Raw genomic sequence first — 21,626 nt, 5'->3', positions numbered from 1 at the left:
CTTATATTGTACTTAATGTTGAAATACTGAATGTTTTCCTTCAAGATTGAAAGACAGGAAAAGGAACCCATTCTCACCACTTTTCATCAATAATTTACTTGAGGTACTAGCCATTGCAGTAAGAAGGAAAAGAACATTTTAAAATCAGAAAGTTAAAAACTAACACTATCTCTATTTGCAGATAATGTGTAGAATATACATGTAAACTTTCTAAGGAATCTACAACATCTGCAACTAATAAGAGTATTTAGCAAGGTTACAGAATACTATTAATACATAAATAACAATTTAATTTTATGGATTAGCAATAGACAGATGACAAATTAAATATAGAAAATGCATTTGTATTAACAAAAGTGTGAAATACTTAAGACTATACATAACAAAAGACATGCAGGATATCCTCTGTGAAAACTGAAGATTATTGTTAGGAAAAATTAAAGAAAGCATGAAAGGAGAGAAATTCCTTTTTTTTTTTTTTTTTTTTTTTACAATTTATAAGTCTCATAATTGTTAATTGTCTGCTGCTGCTGCTAAGTTGCATCAGTCGTGTCAAATTCTGTGTGACCCCATAGACGGCAGCCCACCAGGCTCCTCCATCCCTGGGATTCTCCAGGCAAGAACACTGAAGAGGGTTGCCATTTCTTTCTCCATTGCATGAAAGTGAAAAGTGAAAGTGAAGTCGCTCAGTCGTGTCCAACTCCACAACCCCATGGACTGCAGCCTACCAGGCTCCTCTGTCCATGCGATTTCCCAGGCAAGAGTACTGGAGTGGGTCACCAGTGCCTTCTCCAGTTAATTGTCTATTCTCCCTAAAATCATCGATAGCACCAACCTCATCCCCATGAACAATTTAGCTGCCTTTTCCTTTGTGGAAATTCACAAACTGATACTGAAGGGCGTAGATTAGTCAAAACAATATTAAAATGAAGAAAAAAAGTGAGAGTTTATATATATAGTTTTAATTTCAATAAAGGTACATTAACTCAGAAGTATGACATTAGCATCAGGAGAGATATATAGACTAATGAACCTGAGAAATACAGAAATCCACCCTTATTTATATGCTTTAATAGCAATAAAAGTGCCAAACTCATTGAATGGGAGAGAGAATAATTTTTCAATGAATGGCATTGAAACAACTGAGTATCCACTTGGAAAAAAATAAGCAGCAACTCTAACTTCATAATATTTAAAAAATCAAATATTAATAGAGTTGCATATAAAACAAGTTATAGATGTTCTAGACAAGCACACAGGGGAAATTTTCAAGACTTTAGGCAAGTATTTCTTGGAACATATAAAACATGAATCAAAAATAATTTATAAATTGGATCTTCAAATTTTTAAATTTTTTTCTTCAAAAGATATAATCAAGGAAAGAAAGGAAAATATTTACAAAATAGCTGGCAATTTTTTGTGATACAGCAATGCCAGTTCTACAGGTAATCTATTCCCTTATAGGATGACAGAGCATAGTACTCTCAAATTGGCAGCAAAAGTCTAATTGGTACAATTCTTTTGTTTTCTTAAAAACTAAAGCTTTGATTTGAGCATCTGTATGAAGGAAAGTGGAGAGCATTATGTTTTTAAATCTTACAGGTCTCTTTTCACATGCATTGTATTATCATGGTTTTCATATCCTGTTTTGTTGTTGTTGTTTAGTGGCTAAGTCATATCAGACTCTCACAACCCCATAGACTGTAGCCTGCCGGGTTGTCTGTCCTTGCGATTTCCCAGGCAAGGATTCTGGAGTGGGTTACCATTTCCCTCTCCAGGGGATCTGCCTGACCCAGAGATCGAACCCATTTCTCTTGCAAGTCTCTTGCATTGCAGGTGGATTCTTTACTGCTGAGCCACCAGGGAAGCACATCCTGTTTTAGACATTAATATTAAATAAGTAAAAGCGTATAAAGAAGTCTTATGAGGGATTTCAGTTTATAAAGGATTGACTTTAAGTAGTTCATGCATTGGAGAAGGAAATGGCAACCCACTCCAGTGTTCTTGCCTGGAGAATCCCAGGGACGGGGGAGCCTGATGGGCTGCCGTCGACAGGGTCACACGAGTCGGACACGACTGAAGCGACTTAGCAGCAGCAGCAGCAGCAGCAGCAGAGAAGTACAAGGCAGAAACAGGACTCAGAACGTTCTCACCTACAGAAAAAAATGTCTGTTGGACAGATGGTGGTGGAAGGAGAATTCAGAAATGAAGGAAGCACACAGAGACCATGGAAGGGATCCATGACCAATAGGAAAAGAGCCAGACTAGTTGTGAGAGCCAGAGAGAGCAGGGTGAAAGCCCAGTATCCAATGCTGGAGAGCGTTCGGCTCTTCTAGAGGAGCTCTTAAGGTTTTCTAACTAGGAAAAGAAAGAAATAAAAGATGGACAAATCATGAGGATCAGAGCCACTAAATCTAGAACCTTTTATCTAAATTCACCATGTCTCTATCAATAGTGCTTTCTCAGGCCCTTCATGCACGCACACACACACACACACACACACACACACAAACCACTTCTAAATTCTCAGGAAATAAAATACCTTTAACTCACCTGGCTTAATTATCAACAAAGCAGTGTCAGTTTCCTCTCTTCTCTTGAGCCCCCTTTGAAATACTGAAGTCTCAGTCAGACCACCCAGCTGTCTCCCTCCCTGTTCCGTAACCAACAGCGATATGAGGGTGGCACAAGGGCAGGAAGCAGCAAAGAAGGGAACTCTGGACTGTACTTTACTCCTCTTTATTCATGTGATGGTAATAAATATGGTCTCACATGAACCTAAAGCTGATATATATGCTCATGTGAAGACACACACACATTTAAAACTCTGTGAAGAATGGCTGTCCTTACTGTTTTTATTATATTATTTTCAAGAGAGTAGTGCAGAGGTAGATATTTAAGTAAAATATTATTGTACAAACTTTCTAGAATTATGCTATTCCCTTTACAGAGTAAGGAATTGTGTGTGTGTGTGTATATATATATATATTTTTGCAATCTAAACTTATTAATCTTACAGTTTGTGGAAAATCTACCTGGGACAATGAGGGTGGCTGATTCTTAATTTTATAGTCCCATAATTGTTTATAACCTGTCTGTGCAAAAAGTTCTGATAGATATTTACAATTGTCAAGAGTTTGCTTTCTCCAGGATACCCCCATGCCTTAAACAATATCAATCCATAAAACTAAATTAGAGATTCTAATAGTTGCTACAGGCAAGAATTCAGAAACAACCCAGCTTTCATTTGTTGGTCATTTGCACTAACTTTTTAGGATATAAACTGAACTCTAGTGGTTATTACCTGAGTATACTAGATACATCTTGATTCCTCCCATTTTGATCCCTGCTTGAGAACACCATTGACCCTCATGGCTGTCAGTCCCCACGCTAACATCAGCATCATGCATTTCTTTGACCTTGGAGTCAGTCATTCCCTGTCTGAGAAATATCCCTGCTCTCAGGTGGGCAATTTGGATGACTGAATAAAAGAAGCCCCCACACCTACCCCCTCCTCCTGTCAGACAGAGTAGTGAAAATATGTATCCCAAACATGTTGTAGATGAGAAATGCAGAACTCCACTATTTGGAGGATGTACTTTGAAAATAACAGAAAAGATTAAAAGCAGATTTTAATGGTCTTATATGCGCAAAGGACATCAGATAAGCAAGCTCCTCTAGATCCTTCTTTCTTCCATGCTTTGTAGAATTTCAAGAACTTGAAGAAAATTGTGGCCATAGTTTTGTGAATGTATAGATATCATGATGTCAAGATGACGGTTTTCATATCCCTCCTAATCTATGAGCCTATTACTTGCTATTCACTGCCTGACTACTGGTGAAATTGTTGTTTCACATTAGTGTAAAAAAATCAAATAGGAAAAAATTAAGCCCCAAATAACATTCAAGTCCTATGATAAAAATCCTATTGAGAGTATCAGGAATTTCTGCTAAGTAAGTGTACTTAACTTTCTAAGCTACTCAGTGACAGACCTTTGGCCTATTGCTGACTAGACTAGTGTGGGGGTGGTTTCTCTACAGTTAACTCACTATGGAGAACAGAAAAAAAGTTAATACTGGTAAAAGCATTCTGGGGAATCTTCAGAAATCCTTCACTTTAAATCTTAATCTTATTGGTAAAAATGACTGGCTCAGCTTCCCTAGATTGAGACTAGCTTGTGTCTCACTCAGGTATGTCAATCCTCTGTGCAACTGCCCTTCCATTTCAGTTTTTGGCACTTCTAAGCTATATATATATATACATATATATATATACACATATATATATACACATATACATATATACATTTTTTTTTCACTTTTGGATTGTGCTGTAATTTTGTGTGTCTGTGATTTTGTGCCATGTTACTTTAAGTGTGAACTCCATGGCCCAACCTGTTGGTGTCAGAATGGGAATTTAGCCTGGCACAACTCTTACAAGGGCAGATGGAGAAATGCCATGATGTACATTCTGCCAAGTACATAGTTTTCTCTCAAAATATATTTTCAACAATAGAATTAAGTCAGATATCAAATAAAAGGATAATCATTTACTTGTCCTACCTAATGCTCAGATTCCTTGCTATCCAGCTTTTTACATTTTTATTAGTTCATACTTTCTTGTGAAGTATGAAAAAGAGTGTAACTGAGTTAAGTGCTTTTAGAACAAATGAACAGTTGAATTAATGGATTTCATATGCCTTTATATTATTTTTATGACTCAGTTGTAACCCACATTTTTAAGTAGGTCATATGGCATAATTCATGCATCTTCTTTTTCAAGAGCTTGCTGATTTTCCCATCTCCATTTCTCCCCATGAATTCTCTACTGAGTGTAATCAGGAGTCTGTCTCCCTGTCATTCTCTTCCTCTTCCCTCACTTCTTGGTATGTTGTTGATCTTTGAACACAGGACTTTAGAAAATATGAGAAAGGCATACAAATGTTTTTATTGCCTAGATAAGAATGACTGAAGAAATAAATCAGCCGGAACTAATACTTAGCAAAGATATCTCTCAGGGCTATAAATTTGTTCACCTTTGTAATTTCGTCCATAAGGTTGGGGAGGGGTGGTATTGCTCATACTGCTGGAATAGGAACTTAATGTAAAAACTTTTTTTGTGTTTCATCATTGAAAACTTGAAGAATATTCTAGGTTTTATAAAAAGGAATTAAAATAGTGGTACTTTTCAGAGGCAAAAGTCATGATAAAATTAGTGCATGAGAGCTATTAGAGGAAAGATTTTAAAAGGACCAAGAAAGCAAATATACAGATGAGAGGGACTTTCAGAAAGAATAGAGAGAAAAATGCAAGGACCCCACAGAGTGTTGGAAGATCATTTCTGCACAGAGATAAATAACATCATCTATGGAGGTCAGTATTAACTGGTTGGTAGTAACAGGAGCATGAATCTGGGCTAAGTTTAACATTGTGATTATAAGATACAAAGCTAATGACACATGGTAGTGTGTGAGCTCCTCCCTCAAAAAAAAAAAAGACCAAATGGTGACAAATCTAGACCCTAATTAACTGAGAAACAAAAATGCAACTAGGACAATTTCTATGATTTACCTGCACAAACATTCTCATGGTTTCTTGCACTTTCTCATCATCTCAAGCGCTCAGAGATGTCCCTCTTCTCCAGAATCTACAGTTCCCTTTGCTGTCATAATATTTCTCCTGGTTCAGTATGGTCTTGGCCTCCATAGGTATTAACTTTCCACTAGATCCATTACTTGTGCAGATTATGTTAGTCACCTCTTAAACACAGCCTGAGAGTATTTTAACCACCATTTTGGTAGGTAATTTTTCTCTCTTAAAGATCTTTTCCACCATATGTACCCTTATTCAGACTTCAGTAGTAATCACTAAACCTATGACACTCAAATCTTGTTTGATTCCCATGAAATACTTGTTTTTTTGTACCTATGGGACTCTGTAGGCCTGTTACAGGGTCTTTCTATTGATCCCAGCTCCTAACCTCTTCCCTTTACCCCAGTTATATTCCTCTTGAGCACCCAACAGATATTTAATGACTTCTAGAACATCTCATTTTGGTCATTTTATTTGTTCTTTAAATTCAGCATATGCAAACATGACTTCACCATTTGCTCCTCAAATTTTGTCCTATGCCATGTAATTTTGTTCTCAAAGAATGTCAAATCATCCACTCATATTTAGGAAGTTCAGTGTTATCTGATCATTGTTCTTTAGGGAAAATACATTTTTGAAAGATACAGCATTTTCTATTTTTACTTATCAGTATTTCAATAGAAATTTTTCATTCTTATCATAATTTCAGGGGATTATTCCTAGGAGTACAGTTGTATGTGTTTGATATGTTAATGCTGTCTATCCAACCTTATATTTAGCCAGAATATAAGTGCAAATGATCAGGTTCCTACGGGTTTAAGTTCTGCTATCTTTGAAAACATGGTTCAAAACCTGGCAAACATGTATTTGTTGAGAGTTTTTCTTTCTAGGAAAATTTTTTCTTTCAAGTACTTCAAAATTGTGGGAAATTTTATACTACTCTCCTCTTTTCCCCTGCTACCCCTGCCAACCTCCTGCACTGCCCCAGCACTTAAGAAATGTCCCATGGGAAAAAATATCCTTCAGAGTGGGAGCCTCTAATTTCTACTTGATTGCTGCAGATTCACCTGTCAAAGGCTACACCAGTGTCCCTCTGCTCAAACTAAGCCCTTTCCTGAGTTAGCAAATGACCCCCAGGAAATAAACTGCCCAGTGAATCAACTCATTTGTTCAAGTCAGTATTTCTTCCTTAGCTTTTGGTCATTGAGACCAAGCTCACTCTGCTTCCAGCACAAAAGTCCAATAAGAGTATAAATAGGATGTTAAGGCAAATGCCATGCTTCATTTCTGAGTCTGTCTGACTCTTTGTGACCCCATGGACTGTAGCCCATCAGGCTCCTCTGTCCATGGAGTTTCCCAAGAAAGAATAATGGAGTTGATTGTCCTTTTCTTCTCTAGGGGATCTTCCCAACCCAGGGATCTAACTCAAGTCTCCTGTGTCTCCCACATTGGCAGACAGATTCTTTACCACTAAGCTACCTGGGAAGCCTCCCAGGTTGAGGCAAGGGATGTGACTTTATTAGGAAAGACAGCAGATTAAGAAGATGGCTTACTAGTCAGACAAAGGCCTCAAAATAGCCATCTTCTCAAGGTCTGGATACTAGATTCTTCTGCAGAACAGAGTTGAAGAGAGGTGAGGAAATGAAGTTAAAAGGCCATTAATCTTGCAGATATATGTTAGAATGGCAAGCCTCAGGGAGAGGATGTTGCTCATTTCTCCCTTCCTGTAGCCACCCACAGGTGGACAGGCTCCCAAACAAAGGCATTTTGGTTTAACATTCAAGTAGAGGGGCAGGGTTCCCCAAGGCAGGCCATTATGTATAAACAATATCTTTTTAGTGAGCAAAAGCAATGGGAAGGTTAACGTCAAAGAAGCAGATCCAACATGGAGACAAAATTGGCTCTTCTAGTAACATTTTGACTTGTTTAAATCTATAATTTAATTTACTCATTTCATTTGTTCTTGATAGGGCCCACATGGGGTCTCATTGATAAGATGGCTTGTTATGTCAACCTTCCAATGTCCCCTTATGCCACAGCTGGGACATGAACATGGAGGGGCCCTTGGCTTTAGGCATGAGTGGGCCCAGTGGTCTTTTTTGCCACATTTGAAGCAGGGCCCAGGTGGCTTCTTTTCTTTGTTGGTTGATGGAGGCTTGGAGCCATGTAGGGCAGTGGCTAAAAGGTGATATTCAGCCTGATGTTGTTGGGCCTTCTCTAGCTTTGCTTGTTTTTCTTGGTTATTGAAAATCTTAAAGGCTAAATTTAAAAGGTCTTGTTGAGGATTTTGAGGGCCTTCTGCCTTTCTTAGTTTCTTTCAGATATCTGGGGATGATTGGGAGATAAAATGGGTGTTAAGGACAATGGTGCCCTCTGCTGAAGTGGGGTCTAATTTTGTATATTTTTGTAGTGCTTCTATTAACCTGGGTAGAAATTATGCTGGGTTTTCATCTAGTCTTTGACTTATCTCCTGGAGCTTATCAAAGTTCACGGGTTTATGCCCTGCCTTGTGAAGGCACACAACAAGGCAAGCAACCATGTGATTACAGGCTGCTCATCCAGGTCTCCCTGCCTGATAATCCCAGTTGGGATCATCTAAGGGGACAGCCATCACCCTTATGGGCTTTGTGTATCTCATCAGCATGCGCCTGAGAGGCTTGCGATACTCGTTCCTTCTCTTCTGGGAGAAGAGTGGAGGAAAGTATGATGTAAATACCATGCCAGGTTAAGTCGTAATGAAGGAGGAAACAGACAGAACAGGTTCTATCTTGAAAGCAGGACTCCATCTTGGGTAGGACTGTGGACTTTGAGCTATACGCCCAGTATCTATGGAAATGACATACCAACTAGAAAACCAGACTCTCTGGATGGAAGAGCTAAAGGGCTCGTACCTAGACTCCCTGCACCTAAAAGAATACCTTTATTTTCTGTGTAACCGAATAAAATTATAAATTCTATTATGCTTTTTGGGGTATGACCACAGGCCTATTGATAATTGTCCACTGTTAACTACCTAGGCTTAAAGCATATGAATCACGGGTTAACTTTGATTGTATCTTTCTTTTCTTTTGTTCAGACTAGTTTCAGGGAATTTGGGGAGGTGGGTTTGGGCACATACACTTAGAGTATATAAGGTTTTCACAAAAACTGGTTGGAGTCCTTGCCTTTGGCCCACCAGTGTAATAAACTGCAGTTCACTATCTGCATTGTACTTCTTAGTTTGTTTCCCAGAACACGGGGCTACAACAGTAAGACAGGTCAGGGTCTGAGGAGAAGGAGCCAAGATGCTTTTCAATCTGAGATAGATCAGTGAGGGAGAATGGGACTTGAACCGAACAATGCCTTCTGCTCCAGCTACTTCCCAAAAAGGGAGGAGTAGGGCAAGGGAAGGAACAGGGTCCTGCAGTGAAATTTCCTATTTTAAAGTTGTTTAGGACAGGGTATGGGGAGGGGATGTAGGGAGGTCAGGGTAAAGGCTTAGGACCCTCAGGGTAGAGGGTGGGGCTGAGGTCTCAGAGCTTTTCTCAGCAGGCTGGGGAGGGGTTTGGGAGCTGCCACGGTGGCAGAGGTCTGCGCTAGAGAAGGAGGGACGGAGGAAGGGACCCAAGATGGAGGTTGTGGAATTGGATCTGAAGTGGCTGCAAAGGGTCTGGGAGCAATAGGGGGTGGGCTGTGGTCAGAATGGTCTAAGGGAGAAGAAGAAAAGTCTGAAAAGCGTTCAGGAGACCTTGTATTAGGAGGAAGTGGCCCAGAGTGGGCTATTTAGAAGTAGAACAGAATTCACAGAGAGAGGGTTGAGAGCAAAGAGCAAAGAAAGCCTGAACATAAGGGATTCTATTCTTATTGGGTTTCTGTATGTAAGAGAACCCCAAATAAGACGGTCGGTGTTGCAAGAGGGCATCAGAGGGCAGACACACTGAAACCATAATTGCAGAAAACTAGTCAATCTAATCACACTAGGACCACAGCCTTGTCTAACTCAATGAAAATAAGCCATGCCCTGTGGGGCCACCCAAGACAGGCGGGCATGGTGAAGAGATCTGACAGAATGTGGTCCACTGGAGAAGGAAATGGCAAACAACTTCAGTATTCTTGCCCTGAGAATCCCATGAACAGTATGAAAAGGCAAAATAATAGGATACTGAAAGAGGAACTCCCCAGGTCAAGGAGGTGCCCAATATGCTACCGGAGATCAGTGGAGAAATAACTCCAGAAAGAATGAAGGGATGGAGCCAAAGCAAAAACAATACCCAGTTGTGGGTGTGACTGGTGATAGAAGCAAGGCCAGATGCTGTAAAGAGTAATATTGCATAGGAACTTGGAATGTCAAGTCCGTGAATCAAGGCAAATTGAAAGTGGTCAAACAGGAGATGGCAAGAGTGAACGTCGACATTCTAGGAATCAGCCAACAAAAATGGACTGGAATGGGGGAATTTAATTCAGATGACCATTATATCTACTACTGCAGGCAGGAATCCCTGAGAAGAAATGGAGTAGCCATCATGGTCAACAAAAGAGTTCGAAATGCAGTACTTGGATGCAATCTCAAAATCGACAGAATGATCTCTGTTCGTTTCCAAGGCAAACCATTCAATATCACAGTAATCCAAGTCTATGCCCCAACCAGTAACGCTGAAGAAGCTGGTGTTGAACGGTTCTATGAAGACCTACAAGACCTTTTAGAACTAACACCCAAAAAAGATGTCCTTTTCATTATAGGGGACTGGAATGCAAAAGTAGGAAGTCAAGAAACATCCAGAGTAACCGGCATATTTGGCCTTGAAATACGGAATGAAGCAGGGCAAAGACGAATAGAGTTTTGCCAAGAAAATGCACTGGTCATAGCAAACACCCTCTTCCAACAACACAAGAGAAGACTCTACACATGAACATCACCAGATGGTCAACACCGAAATCAGATTGATTATATTCTTTGCAGCCAAAGATGGAGAAGCTCTATACAGTCAACAAAAACAAGACCAGGAGCTGACTGTGGCTCAGATCATGAACTCCTTATTGTCAAATTCAGACTTAAATTGAAGAAAGTAGGGAAAACCACTAGACCATTCAGGTATGACCTAAATCAAATCCTTAATGATTATACAGTGAAAGTGAGAAATAGATTTAAGGGACTAGATCTGAAAGATACAGTGCCTGATGAACTATGGATGGAGGTTCGTGACATTGTACTGGAGACAGGGATCAAGACCATATCCATGGCAAAGAAATGCAAAAAAGCAAAATGGCTGTCTGAGGAGGGCTTACAAATAGCTGTGAAAAGAAGAGAAGTGAAAAGCAAAGGAGAAAAGGAAAGTTATAAACATCTGAATGTAGAGTTCCAAAGAATAGCAAGAAGAGATAAGAAAGCCCTCCTCAGTGATCAATGCAAATAAATAGAGGAAAACAACAGAATGGGAAAGACTAGAGATCTCTTCAAGAAAATTAGAGATACCAAGGGAACATTTCATGCAAAGATGAGCTCGATAAAGGGCAGAACTGGTACGGACCTAACAAGCAGAAGATATTAAGAGGTGGCAAAAAAACACCGAAGAACTGTACAAAAAAGATCTTCACAACCAAGATAATCACGATGGTGTGATCACTGACCTAGAGCCAGACATCCTGGAATGTGAAGTCAAGTGGGCCTTAGAAAGCATCACTATGAACAAAGCTAGTGGAGGTGATGGAATTCCAGTTGAGCTATTTCCAATCCTGAAAGATGATGCTGTGAAAGTGCTGCACTCAATATGCCAGCAAATTTGGAAAACTCAGCAGTGGCCACAGGACTGGAAAAGGTCAGTTTGCATTCCAATCCCAAAGAAAGGCAATGCCAAAGAATGCTCAAACTACCGCACAATAACACTCATCTCACATGCTAGTAAAGTAATGCTCAAAATTCTCAAAGCCAGGCTTCAGCAATACGTGAACCGTGAACTTCCTGATGTTCAAGCTGGTTTTAGAAAAGGCAGAGGAACCAGAGATCAAATTGCTAACATCTGCTGGCTCATCAAAAAAGCAAGAGAGCTCCAGAAAAACATCTATTTCTGCTTTATTGACTGTGCCAAAGCCTTTGACTGTGTGGATCACAACAAACTGTGGAAAATTCTGAAAGAGATGGGAATACCAGACCACCTGACTTGCTTCTTGAGAAACCTATATGCAGGTCAGGAAGCAACAATTAGAACTGGACATGGAACAACAGACTGGTTCCAAATAGGAAAAGGAGTATGTCAAGGCTGTATATTGTCACCCTGCTTATTTAACTCCTATGCAGAGTACATCATGAGAAATTTTGGGCTGGAAGAAGCACAAGCTGGAATCAAGATTGCAGGGAGAAATATCAATAACCTCAGATATGCAGATGACACCACCCTTATGGCAGAAAGTGAAGAGGAACTAAAAAACCTCTTGATTAAAATGAAAGTGGAGAGTGAAAAAGTTGGCTTAAAGCTCAACATTCAGAAAATGAAGATCAGGGCATCTGGTCCCATCACTTCATGAGAAATAGATGGGGAAACAGTGGAAACAGTGTCAGACTTTATTTTTCTGGGCTCCAAAATCACTGCAGATGGTGACTGCAGCCATGAAATTAAAAGATGCTTACTCCTTGGAAGAAAAGTTATGACCAACCTAGATAGCATATTGAAAAGAGAGACATTACTTTTCCAACAAAGGTCCATCTAGTCAAGGCTATGGTTTTTCCTGTGGTCGTGTATGGATGTGAGAGTTAGACTGTGAAGAAAGCTGAGCACTGAAGAATTGCTGCTTTTGAACTGTAGTGTTGGAGAAGACTCTTGAGAGTCCCTTGGACTGCAAGGAGATCCAACAAGTCCATTCTGAAGGAGATCAGCCCTGGGATTTCTTTGGAAGGACTGATGCTAAAGCTGAAACTCCAGTACTTTGGCCACCTCATGCGAAGAGTTGACTTATTGGAAAAGACTCTGATGCTGGGAGGGATTGGGGGCAGGAGGAGAAGGGGACGCCAGAGGATGAGATAGCTGGATGGCATCACTGACTCAATGGATGTGAGTCTGAGTGAACTCTGGGAGTTGGTGATGGATAGGGAGGCCTGGTGTGCTGCGATTCATGGGGTCGCAAAGAGTCGGACACGACTGAGCGACTGAACTGAACTGAAGGAATTCTAACCACTTGCCCTTGAGGTGGCAGAAGTTATTGAGGTCCCGTAGAATATTATAATCAAGAGTTCCATTTTCTGGTCATTTGGATCTGTTATGAAGTCTTTATTGCAGCCAGACAGTGTTAGAATAGTAAATAAGTCTTTTTGGTCTTATCTCCCCTTAGAAGCCCAAAGCTTTTAGGTTTTGGAGAAGGCATTCTAGAGGAGTAGATTTTGAGATTGAGAATTTCACATTGCGGCCAAATAGGGAGGTTAAGGGACGAGGAAGCCTGGTGGGCTGCCGTCTATGGGGTCGCACAGAGTTGGACACGACTGAAGCGACTTACCAGCAGAGAAAGCGAGGAGAAAGGGCTGAGAGAAAAGGCGTGCCCGTTCTCAGAGAGTAACAACAGTCTGCTTTGAAATGGGCGTGCCCTGTTTCAAAGTCAGACGGAGTACAAGGCCGAGGGCCTGAGGGCTGTGGGATTCCTCCCGCCTAGTGCTAGGACTTGGAAACGAGGTGAGAGAGAGAGGATCCGAGGAAATGGGATTTCACACGCCCTTGCAACCAGTGGATTCAATGTGGGCAGGTGGGTGGATGTCAGTCCAGCAAGGCCAGTGGAGAGTCCTGCCCCGGAGCTCGTCTCAGTTTCTAGGCAAGGTCCAAGGGAGGGGACCACGGGAGGTGGGCTCCTCAGAGGAGCCCACTCAGTCCCTATGTAGACTATCTTCAAATCTTAATGCTCTTTCCACCATCCTTTACACTGATTTATATAAATTCCAGAGAGGTTAAACAAATATTCAGACAGGTGATCAGTTTTGCCATATAAAATTTTGAAATATTAGCACTGAAAATATATCAAAGAATATTAGTAGAAAATCTGAGAGGAAAACTAATATCAAAATATCTATCTGTATCTATCTATGTGTGTCTATATATAGACACACATAGAAAGATAAAGATAATAGTAATTGGATGACAGTGGAGAGTAATAAGAAGAGATTGAAAGCCCTAAACTGCCCGATTATTGTTTGCATTAGGAGGTTTTGAAAAGTCTACATCTCAATGGCTCCCTGTAAAACACCAGCAGGGATATGGTAAAAGATGCATTCCCAGTTGAGAACAGTATTCCCACTACTATCCTCCCCACCAGACCTGCCCTCATGGGCTCATTGTGCCCCACTACATCTGGGACATGGAATCCATACATGTTCAAGCCAGAAAATCAAGCTGATATCTTCCCTCCTTAGAAAGTGAGGTACTGTTTTGGTCTTCTCCAGGTAACTGAAAGTTCCTACATGCTGGTTTCACATCCAGAAAGTAAAGCCATTGCCAAATAAATTGACTTTAGCTATTTCAGAAAATTTCTAATATGATTATTATGGCTTAAAATTCTTTGAAAGAAACCAATATATCCTTCACCAGGAGAATGGATAAACAAACTGAAACACACTGATGATGGAATGTGAAAGTGATAGTCACTCAGTCGTGTCTGACTCTTTGTGACCCATGGACTATAGCCTGCCAGGTTCCTCTGTCCAGGGAATTCTTCAGGCAAGAATACTGAAGTGGGTAGTCATTTCTTTCTCCAGGGTTCTTCCCAACTCAGGGATTGAACTCAGGTCTCCTGCAGGCAGATTCTTTACCATCTGAATCATGAGCGATGTTATTCATCAATGAGAAGAAATGCACTATCAAGCCACAAAAAAGGCTTGGAGGTAACTCAAATGCATTTCTCTCAGTGAAAGAAATCAGTCTGAAAAAGCTACAATACTATATGATTTCTACTATATGACATGCAGAAAAAGGCAAGACTATAGAGACAGTAAAAAGATCAGTGGTTGCTAAGGATTTGGAAGGAGGGGAGTAAGAATGGACAGGTGGAGGGTGTAGCCCAGTTGATGTTGGTTTATCAGTTATAATGGGTGTACCACACCAATGCAAGCTGTTACTAGGTGTAACAGTGTTCATGGAATAAGGGATATAGGTAAATTTTCTGTATTTTCTGCAAAACTCTTCTGTAAACCTAAAGTTGCTTTTAAAATAAAGTCTATTATAATGTTTGTAAAATGGATTAAAGACGCCCAGAAGGCACACAAAGAGTAAATAAGCACAGGATTATTATTATTAGATGGATTCAAATGATAACACAATGAAATAACATCCCATACTTATTTTAATGGTTAGAATTAAATATCAATAATAAATAGTGAAACAAGAAATTAAAACTAACAATACCAGGTGCTGGTAAGGATATGAGGCAGTTGGAACTCCCAATCATTTCTAATAGGAGTGCAGAATGGTACGGCCACTCTAGAAAGAGTTTGGCAGTTTCTTATAAAGTTGTTAACTGCTCTAATCACATGACCCAGTCATTTCATTTTTAGATGTTTACCATAGAAAAGTGAAAACTAATATTCACACACAAATGTTTATATAAATGTTTACAGCATCTTAATTGTGGCAGTCTGAACCATGGGTTTGCAAAGAATTTCCAGACATAGAGTATTGTAAAAAGGAGGGAGTTTATTAAGAACAAACAGCAGAGATAATGCGGTCACTGCTAGTGTCTCAGGTGCACTCTCAGTGCAAATTCGACACTTTTCTGTGGGTTAGTAGCCAGTTTTTCGGAGAAGGCAATGGCACCCCACTCCAGTACTCTTGCCTGGAAAATCCCATGGATGGAGGAGCCTGGTGGGCTTAGTCCATGGGGTCACTAAGAGTCGGGCACGACTGAAGCAACTTAGCAGCAGCAGCAGCCAATTTTTATAGCTTCAAGACAAAGAAAATTTCTGCTGCTAAGTTGGCATTAGGGTGATATAGGGTGGGTATATTTTTGCCTAATATGTGGTCAGGAAGCCTACTGGTGGTGTTCATGGGGGCTTTTGACAATTATTATAATGGGGCTCAGTCAGCTTCTGAGATGACCTTGGTGCTGTGCTCAGCTTCTGTGGCCTTGGGGCAGGACTCCACATTAATTTATAGTCATCCCAATTGGAAACAACATTCTTTAGAGATTAAATGGTCAAATTACTGTACATTAATTCACTGGAATACTACTCAGCAAATAGGAATCAAGTATTAATACCTCTAATACCATGGTTAAATATCAAAAGCTTTATTCCAAGGGAAAGGAGCCATCCTCAAAACACAAAATATAATGGTTCTATTTATATGAACTTCTGGTAAAATACAAAACACACAGAATCACTAATCTGATCAATTGTTTCCAGGTTAGGTATTAATGAAATGTTTGACTACACAAATCTATCACAAAATAGTTTTTTGGTGTAATGGAACTATCTTTTATCCTGAATCTAGTAGTGGCTACATGAGTCTGTATAAGTGCTAAAACCCACAAGATTGTTCTAAAATATAATTCATACTCCATGTACATTAAGAAACTGTCTTCCCAAGTTATACATAGTAACAAGAAAAGGCAGGAACGAACCAATACCTCAGGGTGAATGGGAGGGTAAAAAGTGTAAGGATGGAATATAGATGCTCACACAGAGGAAGCTTAAGAATAAGCTTGAAAACATCTGGTTCCCTCTGAATGCCACCACGTTAGACAACTGAGAACTCAATTATTTTTTATTTGAAGGTTTTATTTTTCAGCATTTCACTTTATACATGCAGTACAAAACCCAAAGGTGCCAAAGAATACAATACAAAAAGTTATTCTCCCCTCATTTTCACCTTTGACATTTTAAATTTGTAATCTTAAAGACATTGCAACACTATATGGACAATCACATACTCTAGTGCTTTGTATACATTTAGAATGATGATATGATTATATTTTATGATCTTTTTTTCATTACACATACCACAAGCAACACACAGTTTTCTACTTTGCACCATGCTGTGGGGAAGCTGTTTCTGAAGGAAAAAAAAAAAAGGATAAGGTGCCAGAGTCCAGCTCCAGCAGCCAGGGGATCAGCCTGAAGGGATGAGCAGTGTCAGTGGAAAATGATGGAGCCTCTGACTCGAGGTATGGGACTACATGTTTATTTCAAGCATCAGATCTTCTTTTATACTTTTTCAAAAACATTAGGTCAGAGGTTTTACATTTTCAGCTCCCCCTCACCCAGATTTATTATCTCCTTGTTGTCCTTCAAACAAAGTTCCTGCTTCAGTGATTCTCTCAGAATCATGTTTACTTGTGATTACATTGTAACTCATGCATACCACATTTCTCAGTTTATTTTTTATCTTTCTAAATCCTGCTTGCCCCTAGTATCTTAAGCTCACTATCTCCTAAAAAGGCTTCTATGCTATGCTATGCTAAGTCACTTCAATTGTGTCCGAGTCTGTGTGACCACATAGACAGCAGCCCACCAGGCTCCCCCGTCCCTGGGATTCTCCAGGCAAGAACACTGGAGTGGGCTGCCATTTCCTTCTCCAATGCATGAAAGTGAAAAGTGAAAGTGAAGTCGCTCAGTCATGTCCAACTCTTAGCGACCCCATGGATTGCAGCCTAACAGGCTCCTCCGTCCATGGGATTTTCCAAGCAAGAGTACCAGAGTGGGGTGCCATTGCCTTCTCCGAAAAAGGCTTCTAGCTATTCTTAATTATTCCTAAACCCTAAGCTCAGCAAACTTCTTTTGCCAGAAACATTTCCCTCACAAACAGGTCTCAGATAACAGTCTTTCCCATGGCTTCAAGCTGTGGCCTACGTGCTCATCCTGGGACATTCTTTGCAAAAATCCTTGAACAAATGTCAATGGTTATTTTATAGATTATTTTCTGGGCACAACTGCAGAAGGCTTTGTGCTTTCTTATGCTTCTCTCAAGAACAATAAGCACCTTAACATTCTTTCCAGCCGACTGAACCGAAGAAAGGAAGAAACAAGTCAGAATACAGAGCTAATTCCTGCATCCCGGGTCTGTGCCTGCGGAATGAGGAAAGGGGGCTGGGGCCATGCCTCCATTTTGTCAGTAATGCCTAACACGACTCCCGACAATAAGGAAAACCATTCAAATAGATAAGAAAAAATAATTTGCTTCTGGTCTAGGAGAATTCACGTCATGATCAAATGCTTCAAACCACACTGACCTGCAGCTTATATGATGCTCCTAGTACAGGGGATTCTGGGCTGCTTCAGGCCCTGGACAGATGGTCAAAGGCTCTGACTCACTTGGCCAAAGCCTGAAAAAAGGCTTTAAGGGCCCACCAAAGGCGCCTTGAGACAAGGTGTGAATGTGAGATTTATCTACCATATTATAAAATGAAATGCTTCCCTCCTCATATTCTAGGAAGATACACACTCTGGCCGGGTGCACCTTTACAGTGAGTTTTGTTTCTGGAGACGTGAGTGCCCAGTACTCCTGCTTATAGAACCTGAGGGCCCAGAAACCATCCTCAGGTTTGATACAAACTCTGCCCTTTCTCATTACATGAGGCCTACAAATCCCCAGGTCCCATGCGCCGTGGGTCCCGACCTCTACTTCCCAGTACCACCTCCCTGTGGTGATGACCTGATGACCCAGCACACAGGGAAGAGAATAAAATCTCTGTGGGTCCTCAGGCAGGTCTTGAGACTTCTCTTCCCAGGTTACACGTCTGTTCCCTTCCGACAAGAAGAGGGAAGGATGGGCGGTGGCTGGATCCAGAGTAATATCCACTGAAAAGACAATAACCATTTTAATATCTGAAAAAGAGGGTGCTATTATTACCCTGAGATATTTTTGAGCTTGTGGGGCACTCATATATTTCCACTTGGACTCTTTCATCTGCCCTCTTTCAATAAATCCTCAGACTGATCCTGAGAGAGTAAGAAGTGGTCTCTCTTCTGCCATCAGGGAATAATTTCACTTACCAGCCTGGAAAAATTCTTTCCTCCAGTCTAAAAAGAAAATAAATAGTCATTATCATACCTAGTACCTGAATTTCCTTGTACAAGAGGTAATTTCTTCTTTCTAATGCTTCTTTTGCTAAGGATCCAAAAGTATTCTATAACTTATCCTTGAACTAAAGCTTTCACTGTTTTTCTTATTAAATATTCTTATAAGAATGAATTCCTCTAAATTATTCTTTATATAGTGCAGACTATAGGCATTCCCAACAAACAGTTACCCTCTTCTTAAACAAATAGCTAAATTATATGCTTGCCTTTCACCACCTTCACTGAATTTAGTTGAGACTACATGACTGAATTGTAGGCAATAAAATGTGCTCAGCACAAGACCATATCATTTCTAGGTTTGACAATAAAATAGTTCATGTTATTTTTTTTTCATTTTCATTCTTACTGTACACTTTCCCACCCAACCAAGAACTGTAAGGCCCTAAAAATGGAGAAAACTGGAAAAAAAAAAAAAAAAAAAAACCACCTAGTCCTCAGAGTTACTGTTTTAAGTGAGTTGCTGTGGAGAGCCACTGACCAAGATGATATAATTTATATGAGTGTGGTTAAACTGTGGAGATAATAGGAATTGCTTTAAAAAAAAAAATCAAAGCTAATTACACTGCTTGTTGCGGAAATTGCTATTGTAAAGTGAAAGCAAAATACGGTAACCAACACTTTAAAAATGTGTGGTCTTGGTTTAATGCTTAGGTAATAGGAGTGACAAAAAAAGGTGAAACCGACTGCATGTAGAGACATCCATGATACGTGTGTGTGTTAAGTTGCTTCAGTCATGTCCAGCTCTCTGCAACTCTATGGACTGTAGCCCACCAGACTCCTCTGTTCATGGGATTCACCAAGCAAGAGCACTGGAATGGGTTTCCATGCCCTCCTCCAGGAGATCTTCCCAACCCAGGGATTGAACCTGTGTTTCTTATGTCTCCTGCATTGACAAGTGGGTCCTTTAACACTAGCACCACCTGGGAAGCCCAGGATATCCATGATAAGAGGAGACAAAACAGTTGCTAAGACAGTTTCCTATGAGTATTTAGGAAACATACCTTATGCACTACACAGGACTAAAGGAGCTAATTTGAAGAGGGTATTCACTGGGTCTGTTACTAACATCCTATTTAAAAAAAAACTATTCATTTAATAATAATTATTCACCTTTTTTCACTCATAAATCAAAATAAATGTAAAGCTTCTAAAATGGGTAAATTTTCAAAGTTAAAAGGTGACTATCTAGCCAAGAGTGAACAAACTATGTATGGCCTGGGAGCCAAATCCGGCCCATCCCATGTTCGTTTAAATACAGTTTTATTGTAACACAGCTGTGTGTGTGCATGTGTGTGTTCAGTTGCTGAGTTGTGTCCGAGTGTTTGCGATCCCATGGACTACAGCCCACCAGGCTCCTTTATCCATGGGATTCTCCAGGCAAGAATACTGGACTGGGTTGCCATTTCCTTCTCAACACAGCCATACTAATTATGTATTGTCTGTGGCTGCTTTTGTGCTAAAAGGGCACAGTTGAGTAATTGTGACAGAGACCATGTAACCCATCAACCTTACAATATTTACAGTCTTGGCCTTTACAGAACAAGTATGGCCATCACTTTTGTAGGCCACCTAAAATAAGAGATTAAATTAAAAGTGCACTCAGCACAAGGGAATAGTGCAATTTATTTATGAAGTAGAGTCTTTTAGGAAAATTAAGAGTGAGCAGAAATCAAGATGATGGACTTTTTACAGCTTTACCAGGGACCTTCAAGTGAGCAAACATAACGGGGGACCTTAGAAAAAAAATGAGATTGGCAAATAAGTCTATAGTTGTATTTTTCCAACAATGATTGACACATGAAACTAACTGAAAGAAAATGTATGAGAAACCTATCAACATGAAGAATATTTCTGGAAGGGCTGAGTAAATAACTAAGCAAATGTTCTTCCCCAAGGCAACAACTGAGACTCGAGAAATTGTGGAAAATGATCACTTTATATTGAGACATATATGAGTCATTCATGAAAAAATATTTAAAACTGTTTAATTGAAGAATGACAATAAAAGGATGATCTCTTTTTAAAATAAAATTAAGTTAGTAATAAAAAAGAAGCAAATTTTAGATACACAGAACATCTGGGTATTAATCAATATATTTATAAATAATCTGTGAATCAAAAAGAAAATTTTGAAAATATTTGGAATTGAATAAAAATGAAATCACTACCTACCAAACTATTGAATGCAGCTAAAAGTATTGCCTAGAGGGAAACTTAGAGCTTTAAATGTTTGAAGCAGAAACAGTATTATTTTAAACCAGTAACCTAAGCTTCTCCCCAAATGGACTAAAAGGAGAAGAATAAACTAAATTAGAGCAACAGAACAGAATTTTGAATCTAGAAGTCAATTTATGATCAAGTGATGTCTTTTCAAAAGTTACCAATGCAACTCAATGAGGAAAAGTATACTATTTTCAAGAGTTGGTGTTAACACAGTTGGATATCCACATACAAAAAAAAAAAAAAATACATTTAGATCTTTCTCTCTACCCACTCAAAACAACTAACTCAAAATGTGTTATAGACCTAATGATAATAGCTAAAAATATAAAATTTTCAGTAGAAAAAAATAGATAAAAAATTGAATAATCTTGTTATACAAGGATAACTGAAGATGTAATATAGTAAGAATAATAAAAACCGCAAAAGAGAAAATTATATTTTACTGTCATTTTTAATTTCTGCTTTAATCAACTTGTAAGATGCATGTGAGAAAAAGATGAAAAGAAAAAATGCTTTAAAAATTATTGTTCTTGCTATGTTTGCTAAGGAAAAGAAGTTGTGTTCTGTACTTTTTTCTGTTAGCAGTACAATACTGCATAGACTTTAGGAGCTTAATTCTGTATCTTAGAATCATCTTCTTCAGGGCCATGCACTTACCAGGGTACAATGATGTCTTCTGCCAGCCTGAAAGTGAGCAAAATGAGATACTATTATTCCCCTTTCCTGGTCCTTCTCATAGCTTTTCCTCTCTCGTCACTGGCATTCTCTAAGTATTCAGTGACTT

The 21,626-nt window shown here is 39.5% G+C and overlaps 1 protein-coding gene across 7 annotated transcripts in view; it reads right to left on the bottom strand.

Annotated features, from left to right (window-relative positions):
- Positions 1 to 16,286: 16,286 nt before the first annotated feature.
- Positions 16,287 to 21,626, bottom strand: part of LOC783151 (butyrophilin subfamily 1 member A1) — a 53,484-nt gene continuing 48,144 nt past the window's right edge. For all 7 annotated transcript variants that reach the window (XM_059880596.1, XM_059880597.1, XM_024983889.2 and 4 more), the window contains 3 exons: positions 21,500 to 21,526; positions 18,533 to 18,559; positions 16,287 to 18,337 (listed from right to left, as the gene is read on the bottom strand). In XM_059880596.1, coding sequence (XP_059736579.1) covers positions 17,790 to 18,337; positions 18,533 to 18,559; positions 21,500 to 21,526 — 602 coding nt within the window. In that variant the 3' untranslated portion in view covers positions 16,287 to 17,789. The remainder of the gene's footprint in view (positions 18,338 to 18,532; positions 18,560 to 21,499; positions 21,527 to 21,626) is intronic.

Source organism: Bos taurus, chromosome 23 (genome assembly GCF_002263795.3).
Source record: "Bos taurus isolate L1 Dominette 01449 registration number 42190680 breed Hereford chromosome 23, ARS-UCD2.0, whole genome shotgun sequence".
In the NCBI taxonomy this organism is placed as follows: Eukaryota; Metazoa; Chordata; class Mammalia; order Artiodactyla; family Bovidae; genus Bos; species Bos taurus.
The sequence above is the reverse complement of the archived record's forward strand: the minus strand, read 5'-3'. Positions and strand labels throughout refer to the sequence as shown.